The 12,011-nt window shown below is 35.8% G+C and overlaps 1 protein-coding gene across 1 annotated transcript in view; it reads right to left on the bottom strand.

Moving 5' to 3' along the window:
- The window catches only part of LRBA (LPS responsive beige-like anchor protein), a 746,337-nt gene that overhangs the window by 596,088 nt on the left and 138,238 nt on the right, over window positions 1-12,011 (bottom strand). Inside the window, exons 18-21 of the mRNA XM_052655100.1 lie at window positions 11,405-11,513; window positions 10,978-11,059; window positions 7,527-7,650; window positions 6,788-6,980 (exon numbers count right to left, since the gene is read on the bottom strand). Coding sequence (XP_052511060.1) covers window positions 6,788-6,980; window positions 7,527-7,650; window positions 10,978-11,059; window positions 11,405-11,513 — 508 coding nt within the window. The remainder of the gene's footprint in view (window positions 1-6,787; window positions 6,981-7,526; window positions 7,651-10,977; window positions 11,060-11,404; window positions 11,514-12,011) is intronic.

Raw genomic sequence — 12,011 nt, 5'->3', positions numbered from 1 at the left:
CCCAGTCCAGTGTTCTTGCCTGGAGGATCCCAGGGATGGAGGAGCCTGGTGGGCTGACGTCTATGGAGTCGCACAGAGTCGGACAGGACTGAAGCAACTTAGCAGCAGCAGCAGCAGATGGACCTTTGTTGACAAAGTAATGTCTCTGCTCTTTAATATGCTGTCTAGATTGTCAGATATTTCCTTCCAAGGAGCAAGCAGCTTTTAATTTCATGGCTGCAATCACCATGTGCAGTGATTTTGGAACCCAAGAAAATAAAGTCTGTCACTATTTCCATTGTTATCCCATTAATGTGCATTGAAGTAATGGCCATGATCTTTATTTTTGAATGTTGAATTTTAAGCCAGTTTTTTCACTCTCCTCGTTCACTTTCACCAAGAGGCTCTTTAGTTCCTCTTCGCATTCTGTTTTTAGGGTGGTGTCATCTGCATATCTGAGGTTATGGATACTTTTCCCTGCAATCTTGAGTCCAGCTTGTGCTTCATCCAGTCCGGTATTTTGCACGATGTACTCTGCATATTAAACAAGCAGGGTGACAATATACTCCTTGATGTACAATACCTCCTTTGATGTACTCCTTTCCCAATTTGGAACCAGTCTGTTGTTCCAAGTCTGGTTCTAACTGTTGTTTCTTGCCCTGCATACAGGTTTCTCAGGGGGCAGGTAAGGTGGTCTGGTATTCCCATCTCTTGAAGAATTTTCCACAGTTTGCTGTGATCCACACAGTCAAAGGCTTTAGCGTAGTCAATGAAGCAGATGTTTTTCTGAAACTCTCTTGCTTTTTCGATGATCCAGTGGATGTTGGCAATTTGATCTCTGGTTCCTCTGCCTTTTCTAAATCCAGCTTGAACATCTGGAAGTTATCAATTCATGTACTGCTGAAGTCTAGCTTAGAGAATTTTGAACATTACTTTGCTAGCATGTGAGATGAGTGCCACTGTGCATACCTTGGCATTGCCTTTCTTTGGGATTGACATGAAAACTGACCTTTTCCAGTCCTGTGGCCACTAGGGAGATTTCCAAATTTGCTGGCATACTGAGAGCAGCACTTTCACAGCATCATCTTTTAGGATTTTAAATATCTCAGGTGGAATTCCATCACCTCAACTAGCTTTGTTCATAGTGATGCTTTCTGAGGCCCACTTGACTTCGCATTCCAGGATGTCTGGCTCTAGGTGACTGATCACACCATCGCGATTACCTGGCTCATAAAGATCTTTTTTGTACAGTTCTTCTGTGTATTCTTATCAGTTCTTCTTAATGTCTTCTTCTCCTGTTAGGTCCATACCATTTCTGTTCTTTATTGTGCCCATCTTTGCATGAAATGTTTCCTTGGTATCTCTAATTTTTTTAGCTAGCTTTACATCCTTAGACATATAAAGGATTTGGTTAAGTACAAAGAAGCACAAAGTTCATGCCACAAGTAAATAAAAATGGAGACCTAAGAAAGCTGGATATATTTTAAAGTGAGTAGAACCAGTACAGTCAAGAGTAGATATTTTTCTCAAGTGAACACAGTAAGATGAGGTAGGAAATGCTTTTTTCATGGGAAATAGTGAAAAATTAGGTAGAAATCATTTGCTTTTCTAAGAAGATTAGGACAGTGCTGATGGAGGGGAATAACATTATTTTTAAACAATTTATTTTGAGAACAATAAACCTAGAGGAAAATAACAAACACCTCAGGCCACTGACCATTAGAACTATCCATAGGAGAAGTAACCCAGACACGTATAAGTTACTACAACTCATTAAGAAAGAGAAAAATTTCAAAGCAGGGAAAAGACAAAACCCTCCAAAAATAAGAAATCTAACAGCATCAAAAGTTGGAAGATAGAACATTACTTATGACAGCATCAAAAGTTAGAAGAAAGAGCAACTCTATTCCTACTAATATGTCCTAGAGCAGACATATATTCTGGTGGATCATGGAATCAGTTTATTGAGGCATCATCAGCATTTTTGCCCAGCATGGGGGGGTTCCACTGCAAGGCTTTCAGGAGCTTAGTTCTCAGACCAAGGATTGAACAGGGATTTCACGACCAGCAATGAAAGCACAGAGTCCTAACTCCAGGACAACTAAGGAATTCCCATCATCAAAAACTTTAAATATAAGAGTGTATCACTCCATACTGACATTTAGTAAGAGTGAGCACTATCTCACAGCATCAAGCTCTGTTTCAGGCGTGGGGGGATAGGTGGACATGTGCGCACACGTATGTAAACACACATAACTCATCCCAATAGATTCCTTACTGTGAACAACAGTTACATGAAGCTTGAAAATGACACCTCTATTAAAGCCTTTGCCTTTGAGCACCTGACTTAGTCACAGCAGTGAAAATGAATGAAAGAAAGCTATATATAAGAATAAAAAAGATTTTTCTGTATGTTCCAATCAAACTTTATTTACAAAAGCACCCAATGAGCAAGATTTGGCCCAAGGACTGCCCATCCCCGGCTTCAATCAACTCTCTCCCACACTAATGACTCTGATTAATTCTTTTTTAAAATTTATGTATTTATTAAGAATAAAGAAGATTCTTAGAAACAAAAGGTTTGATGAGAAAAATAAGTAACAGAAGAGTTCACACAGTACAATGTCACTTTCATAAAATATAAAAATAGGCAATATAAGAGGTTATATTACTTAGGAATACGTATTTTTTTTAACTTTTCAAGAAGGAAATGAGGATGGGTGGGGGCTGGAAAGGTTGCACCATACAACATGTTTTTAAGTCAGGTAATCACAATTCTTCCTTTACAACACTTCATGGCATATATGCCACACAAATTATTTTGGATGTAATTAACTCATTTGAAAAGAAAAATTTTTTAAATGTGTATTTATATCACATATGAAGTGATAAGGGCCTAATTAATAAGATAGCATTACGAGTCAGAACAAAAGGATTAACAGGAGGAATGACAGAGCTATAACAAAGGAAAACAGTCACTTGATTTCATTTGCTGTGATTTCACTCATTAACTCCTGAAGTCAGATAAACACATTAATTACCACTTTTACCATTTCTAGATTAACACTGGTGGTTAAGAGAAGTTTAGAAACTTTCCTGAGTTTACAAACTATAAATTACTATAAATCAGAATTCAAATCCAGGACCAGCCTATCTGCCAAGTCCATGTTATCTTCATTACTCACACAAACAGACTGGTGACTGGATATAAACATTTAACTATAAACACTCCAAAGCTAATGCGTCGGAGATACCTTCTATTCCACCCCTTTTATTTTGTGGATAGAAAATAATTGAGAGACTAAACAGTCAATGATTTGGCACTTCTCAAGCATTTTGGTCTCAGGATCCAAATTGTTTATTTATATGGGGCATGTCTTCAGTTGTGTCCAACTCTTTGTGACCCCCATGGACTAAATTCTCCAGGAATTCTCCACTCCATGGAATTCTCCAGGCCACAAAGCTGGAGTGGGTAGCCTTTCCCTTCTCCAGGGGAACTTTCCAAACCAGGGATCATACCCAGATCTCCCGCATTGCAGGCAGATGCTTTACCAGCTGAGCCACGAGGGAAGACCCTATTACTAATTACCACATTAGAAATTAAAGCTAAGAAATTTTACAAATATTGATTTCTTTTGAAAATAGCAATAAACCCAGGATCTATTAATATAAATGGCATTTTTCAAAGCAATAATAAAGATGAGAAGAGTGCTATATTTCACAAGTCTCACTTGCTATTATCTTTGCAAACCTCCTTCAATTCTGGCATAACAGAAGGCACCTACACGCTAACCTCTGCTTTTGCATCCAGTCTGGTGCACTGTGTTGTCTAGACTGCAGTACATGAAGAAAATCCATCTCCTCACTAGACATGTAGCTAGAAAAGGTAGGCCCTCCACTCCCTGAAATGGCCTCCTGGGTTCCCAAGGTCTTCAGATAGCACTTCAAGAATTACTGCTCTAAAGATTATATCCCTTTAGCCATTTTTTCTAAGGACATGACAAACTAAAGTATATACGAAAGTGCTGAATTAACAGGGAACAGGCATAAAATTATTAAAATTTAATTCACAGCGCACTCTCCTAAATGAGAATTTTCCCAGATATATTTGAAATCCAATCCAAATTATGTGAGATCTAAACTTAACCGTATTTTTCTCATGAAGTAGTCAAGGGAAAAATACTACTAGGAGCAAATCAGACCAGACTGCAATAGCTCACTACAACAGACATCAGAATAGCTGGGTACCAGCACAAACTAAAATAACTCAGAGAAGAGGTGGCAAAGTGTTTCTGTAAAGTGCCAAATAATAAATATTTTAGGCATGGGGGCAAAAAAAGTCTCTGTCACAAACACTCAATACAAAATACATAAATTAATGCAAGTGGCTGTGTTTCAATAAAAATTTATTGACAGAAACAGGTCAGGCCAGATTTGGCCCTTAGGCCACAATTCTTTGAAGACTGCTTTTCACTAAACTGATTAGCTTAAAAATGCAGAGACTAAAACAAAGCCATTTTTGAAAATCACATCTTTGCCTCATTTACCACTGGATTATTCACAAGATTGTGGCGTAATCTAAGACACTTTTGTAAATCCTTACTATAGCAACACATCTTTCTCTCATTGAAGAGGAAGGAAAAATAATAATAATTCTGTTTATTTAATTTATTTAATAATAATTAATAATAACTTCAAATAGCTGAAGTTATCCACTCAAGAACATATATTTAAGAAATGACAACATATTCCAATGTGGTTTGGATGCAAAGTTATGCCCAACTCTTTGAGACCCCATGGACTGTAGCCTGCCAGGCTCCTCTGTCCATGGGATTCTCCAGGCAAAAATGCTGGAGTGGGTTGCCATTTCCTTCTCCAGGGGATCTTCCCAACCCAGGGATTGAACCCAGGTCTCCAGCATTGCAGGCAGATTCTTTACCAACTGAGCTATGAGAGAAGCCCATATTTCAACAGATGGGCAAAATATTCCAGAGCATTAACTATGATAGTCAATAAAATAAAACATTTAAAGATATACCAGGGACTTCCCTGGTGGTCCAATGGTAAGGAATCCGCCTTGCAGTACAGGGGATGCAGGTTCAATCCCTGATTAGGGAACTAAGATCCCACCAGCCACAGAGCAACTAAGCCCACGCACCGCAACTAGAGAGTCCATGCACCACACGGGAAGATCCTACATGACGGAATGAAGATCCTGCATGCAGCAACTAAGACCTGATGCAGCCAAATATGAATAAATACTTATTAAACTTACTACACACAAAAAACATTTTTAATAAAAAATAAAGATATACTAAATGTATCACTTCTGTTCTTTATCCTTCTAGTCAATTTATAATATTACCATTTGCTAATTATATTACTTTTGGATATATATACAGTTCCTAAAGAAGATATATAAAGCATAATAAAAGCTAATAAATTTAACTGAATTTTCATTTGAATATTGAACTGAATATTATTTGAAATGTAACATTTCCTCGGAAGACACAAACATAAAACTCCAAACATAACAACATAAGCAACAAATTGACAGAAGACATTCATAAATAATATAGGTAGCAAAGGATTAAGACCAAGAATATATGAAGAATGCCCACAAAACAAAAAGAGTGCAAATTAAAATTACGGAAACACAGCATTTAAAATTCATCATATTTGGAATTTTTTAAACTCCAGCCATAACAAGTGATAAGGTGATATGAAGACATGAGTATTTATACACCACTGGCAAGAATACAAACTGATACACTACTTTGGAAAAAGAATTGTATATCTTGTAATGTTTCACATCTGCATCTTACAAATTAGCAATTCCAATTCTAGAAAGAAACTTTCTCATGTATACAAAATATATCAAAAATTCTCATCAAAATGATACACAGATGAAGTTATACATGGAATACATACAACTGAGAAAAAGTACACAACGACCTTGGTCAATATGAATGAATCTCAGACAGTGATAAGTAAAAATAGCAAGTTATCAAAACATGCATTTCATACAATGCCATTATCTCTATTAAGTATACATATGAAAAACAAAATTATCCAGTGTGGTGTGCTTGTGTGTAATTAAAAATACACATACGACATACAAATAATGAAAGCACCAAATTCAGGTGAGTGGGAGAGAAGAGGGGCTGAAAATGGCAGACAAAGCAACTGGGATGGAGAACCCACTTTCACAAACATGGTAGGTACATCACTCCTTCTAACTTTTTATATATCTAGGACATTTCATTGATATATTTAAACAAAAGCTATATATAAATAAGTAACACTGGATTGAGGGGTTTTTATTTTAAAAAAGACTAGTAGATTTTCAAACAAACAAATTTTTTAAGAGAATATAAAAATAGGAGCAAAAGCAAAATTAGCCAGAGCTTTTTGTTTACTCAACCACCTTATAGTACTAAAGTAATTCTCATCTTTGAATATTGTGCGCCACCTTGTGTTCAAAAAGGTTTAAAGTCCTGTAAAATTCGGAAAACTGTATCTTGAAAATGGCTACTTGAAAATATAAATTCCTATGCTGTGTTACAAGGTTTCACTTTATTAAGCACAAGTAACAATAACATTTAAAAAAAAAAAATCTATTCTGATTCTGCGGAACTTAGAAATAGTCTATCTTTCTTCTTAGTTATTCCTTGTTTCAGTTGTTCACTACACTTCCAAAGTGTAATCTGAATTTTTTACTTCATTTTAAGTATATAAAATTTTGTTAGAGAAACAAAATTACAGACATTTAAAATGCTAAAATATACTGTCATTTAAAAAAACTTACCTTTGAATGTGTGATTGATAAAGTGTCTACCCACACACGCCAGCCACCCCACTCATATTTGATTGCATGGTAAAGTAGGATTCGGAATATGGCATAAACCATTTCTGTTATCTTTTGTTCATCTGAATTCTTAGGATTAAAATAGCAGAGAGAAAGCATCCACTCTTGCCACACAGAACACTGTAGCAAACTCCTGAAAATATTAAGAGGACACTGAATTACTTAAAAAGTAAATCAACTGAAAGAATTCCAAAAACGTAAAACTTTAAAACAAAATGAACAAAACAACCAGCTTTATTATGTATACAAGCCACTTAAAAACAACGAGGCATTGAAAGTTCAAATAACTCTATGGCATATTGCTTGTGCCGCTGCTGCTCAGTCGCGCCAGTCGTGTCCGACTCTGCGCGACCCCATGGACGGCAGCCCACCAGGCTCCCCCGTCCCTGGGATTCTCCAGGCAAGAACACTGGAGTGGGCTGCCATTTCCTTCTCCAATGCATGAAAGTGAAACGTGAGAGTGAAGTCGCTCACTCATGTCCAACTCTTAGCGACCCCATGGACTGCAGCCTACCAGGCTGCTCCGTCCATGGGATTTTCCAGGCAAGAGTACTACTTTAATGAAAAAGCATACAGAAAGTTCATTTCATAGTATTTAAAGCAATTTGTCCTAGAAAACATAGGCTTATTCAAAGCTAGACTTGAACACTGCAAATAAAAGGTAACTGATCCTGCTTACCTTCTATTTTCTCTACTGTTATTAAAAAGTTTAATCATGTCAGAAAGAAATGCTCTGCGAACTTCCATGCTCTCTGGGCACTGCACAGAATTTCGAAGTAGCGTTGCAATTACTTTTAGTATCTCTGTAAGACAATTCAAAAATTAGTAAAAACCACAACTTTACAAAAACTTCATGATGCAAGATCATCAGTATATTTCAATTTCTTTTATTTCCCTGACATAAATGTCTACCTAAAATATCCTCTTCTGTATTATAAAAAAAATTATCTGACAAGACTGTCAAAACATTCACTAGAAATCATATATAAACAAGAAAGGAATTTTTTATTTTCATCATTAGACAGAATACTTAAATTTTAAAACTTTGTAGTAAATCAAATTAAATTATAAATGAACTAAATGACTGCTGACACCTCTCCATAATCTCTGCTAGATAATAAAGTTGACCTTAAAATATACATATTTAAATTTTTTAAATACTCAAAACATATATATAAAATCAAAACCTCAGAAAAAAAGAATTCTCAGCTTCTTCAACAATATGTATAATAGGCACATACTTTTTCCTTTATCATTGTGAATTTTAGAAGCTATCAAGATTTTCTTCCATAATTCTAAAAGTAAAATTAGACATAAAACTATGAAAAGTAAATTAAACATCCCCAATGAGTAAAACTGCACCTGTAATCCTCTTAAATATTGACTAAATTTATACTATAAATTTTAAGAAAAGAAATGCTTAAAGTATATAAAAATCTAAGTAGAATGATCAAATAATAATATGCCAAAGTTTTACACAAATAAAAGTTGAGGAATTCTAAACCTGCAATTGACCAAGATTTTTGGTGTTTCTAAAGTTCAAAATATCAAATAAAAGATATTTTATCATAAACTTAATAACAATTTCTGAATTCTTCTAATGACAAAGTCTACCTGAACAATGATTACCATGACAATAATATCCACTAACTTTGATGATATACTATTGTGAGATGCTTTTTTAGAAAATACAGATATTAATACATATAATCCTCACAAAATGATAACTAGGTACTATTATCATCTGGATTGTAGAGATACTACTATTTACCCATTTGGATAAATTACTGTACCCCAAAATCACTTACCTGTTAAGACTGAAAAGCAGACATACCATTTTTTAAATACCACAGTGTACAGATTATCTTTTCTGCTAATATATTACACAGACAATATATTTAAAGTTCTTACTTCAATAAGTCATCTTTCCCTTAACTACATAAAATATATTTTATATTATATATATTATCAAGGCTGGATGAAGCACAAGCTGGAATCAAGACTGCCAAGAGAAGTATCAATAATCTTAGATACACAGATGATACCACCACTATGGCAGTAGAGGAACTAACGAGTCTCTTGATGAAAGTGAAAGAGGAGAGTGAAAAACCTGGCTTAAAACTAAACATTCAAAAACAAAGATTATGGCATCCAATTCCATCACTTCAAAGCAAACAGATAAGGAAAAAACAGAAACAATGACAGACTTTATTTTCTTGGGCTCCAAAATCACTGTGGATGGTGACTGCAGCCATGAAATTAAAAGACGCTTGCTCCCTGGAAGAAAAGCTATGACCAACCTAGACAGCATATTAAAAAAGCAAAGACACCACTTTGCCAACAAACGTCTGTACAGTCAAAGCTACGGTTGCCAGTAGTCATGTACAGACATGAGAGCTAGACCATAAAGAAGGCTGAGTGCTCAAGATCTGATGCTCTCAAACTTCGGTGCTGGGAAAGACTCTTGAGAATCCCCTGGACAGCAAGCAGACCAGATTAGTACAACCTGAAAGAAATCAAGCCTGAAAATGCACTGGCAGGACTGATGCTGAAGCTGAAACTCCAACACTTTGGCCACCTGATGTGAAGGGTCGGCTCATTAGAAAAGATCGTGATGCTGGGGAAGACTGAAGGCAGGAGGAGAAGGGGACGACAGAGGATGAGACGGTTGGAGAGCATCACCGACTGGATGGACGTTAGTTTGAGCAAGCTCCAGCAGACAGTGAAGGACAGGGAAGGTGGCATGTGCAGTCCATGGGTTGCAAAGAGTTGGACACGACTGAGCAACTGAACAACAATATAACTGAGGTATTTTTTCCTTTTTTACTGTGTAAAATAATGATATCACAATTCCTTGGAGGCTAAGAAAACTTAAACACACACACAACATGTGTTTTTAAAACTAGTACTGAAACAGTATCACAAACATAAACACAACTCATCACACAAAAAGTAATTTAATTTATAAATGCCACAAACCAGTTATTTTAATATCACTAATCTTAAAAAGATGAGAAATGTACACATTTTATAAGTCCTTAAGAATTCTAAATATCAAAAGAAAAGATTATTAACCAAGACTAAGTTCTTAAACAATTAAGAAGACAGATATTTTTCAATTCCACACTTCGTATTCTTAACTTGACAGGAATTTAAAATGAAAGCCACATTCACGGTCCATGTAACTTAGCCTGACATCACCTAAAGAGTACAGTCAAAACTTTACCAAAAATCTGAACACAGACCTTATGCATATAACTCTTGAAAATCTCTATATAAACATTTCCCCATGACCTAAGGTCAATTTGAAATTATAGTCGACATCAAACACAAACAAAACTACTATTATATTAATCTCTATAATGAAATGTTATCTAAACAATGTGTTTTCAACAATATCAACTTTAGGCTCAGTCGTGTCCGACTCTTTGCGACCCCATGGACTGTAACCCACCAGGTTCCTCCTTCCATGGGATCTCCAGGCAAGAATACTGGAGTGGGTTGCCATTTCCTTCTCCAGGGGAATCTTCCCAACCCAGAGATCGAACCCAGGTCTCCTGCATTGCAGGCAGACGCTTTAACCTCTGAGCCACCAGGGAAGCCCATGCATATAATTCTTGGCAGAAGAGGAACCTAAGGTCAATTTGAAATTATAGTCGACATCAAACACAAAACTACTATTATATTAATCTCTATAATGAAATGTTATCTAAACAATGTGTTTTCAACAATATCAACTTTAGGTTCTTCAGTGCCTTTACATTTGGTAACAAAATGTACTCATAAAAAATAAGTTAAGAGGAAGGGAATGGGAGAAACGGGTGAAGGTGCTCAAAAATCGGAAGCTTCCAGTTATAAGGTGAGTAAGTTCCGTGGAGACAACAGATGACAATACTGCACTATGCGCCTGAAAGTTGCTAAGGGTATTCACTACGAATAAGACAAAAAAGTAAAACTGTGTAAAGCCACGGATGTGCTTACTAACATTACTGTGGTAATCATTTCACAACACACATCAACTCATTACACTGTACATCTTGAAATTACACAACACTGTATGTCAACTATATAACAATAAAGCTTGAAAAACAAGAAACAAATATCAAAAACAAAGTATATTAAATACATACGAGGATTCTGTATCTTTACTGAAGAATCAGGATCTGGATGTTGTTTATGTATCACTTGAGTGCAAATCTGTTCTATGAGAATCTACAGAAACGAAACACCAGATTAGATTAGCATAATCACTGTATCACTATTACTATTAATGACCTTTAAGTACAACACTAATCAACATTATAACCATATTTTAAATTATGAAATGAAACATGAAATAGTCAATACATGGAGAAAATACTTAAACAGAGATGTCTGCACTGTTTAATAACTCAGACTAACAGATTTATTAAGAAATAGCAGTTTATTTAAATAGCTAGTTTCAAAATCATACATCAAACCTAAATGCTTTTATTTCATCTACACATTAGTCAACTGAATTATATAGGTATTTTTAGCTAAAAATTAGTTAAGATTAAATGCTCCCTGCATTCCTACCTCAAATAGGACATTATATGTGGTCATTGTGATTAAATTTGTCTGAAGCATGAGTCTTTCAGCTAGCAATGAAAACAACCCATGTCCAAGCATGACTTCAGCTTTTCTTCTGCAATTACACAGAAAAAAAAAAAATCAAACACAAAGTTTTACTATTTACTATTTAGCTGATGAAGGAGACACAAAAATGTTTTTCACAATAGTAACAAATTCCAACTCAATAATGCCCCCAATTTCCTTCAACCTAGAACTTACAAGGCCACAAAATCTTTAAGTACAGAAATACAAACTACAATATGGGAACAATTAAAGTTTAAGAAAAATAGGACTGGTTATGCCACAGCACAGCAAAAATCATCATCAAAATCTTCATAGTTCGATTCAGCCCCTCATTCATGTCTGACTCTTTGCGACCCCATGGATTGCAGCATGCCAGGCTTCCCTGTCCGTCACCAACTCCCAGAGCTTGTTCAAACTCATGTCCATTTAGCCAGTGATGCCATCCAACCATCTCATCCTCTGTTGGCCCCTTCTCCTCCTGCCTTCAATCCTTCCCAGCATCAGGGTCTTTTCCAATGAGTCAGTTCTTCGCATCAGGTGGCCAAAG

The sequence above is a fragment of the Budorcas taxicolor genome, chromosome 17 (assembly GCF_023091745.1).
Source record: "Budorcas taxicolor isolate Tak-1 chromosome 17, Takin1.1, whole genome shotgun sequence".
Taxonomy (NCBI): Eukaryota; Metazoa; Chordata; class Mammalia; order Artiodactyla; family Bovidae; genus Budorcas; species Budorcas taxicolor.
Note: the sequence above shows the minus strand (reverse complement) of the source record. Positions and strands in the feature narration are given on the sequence as shown.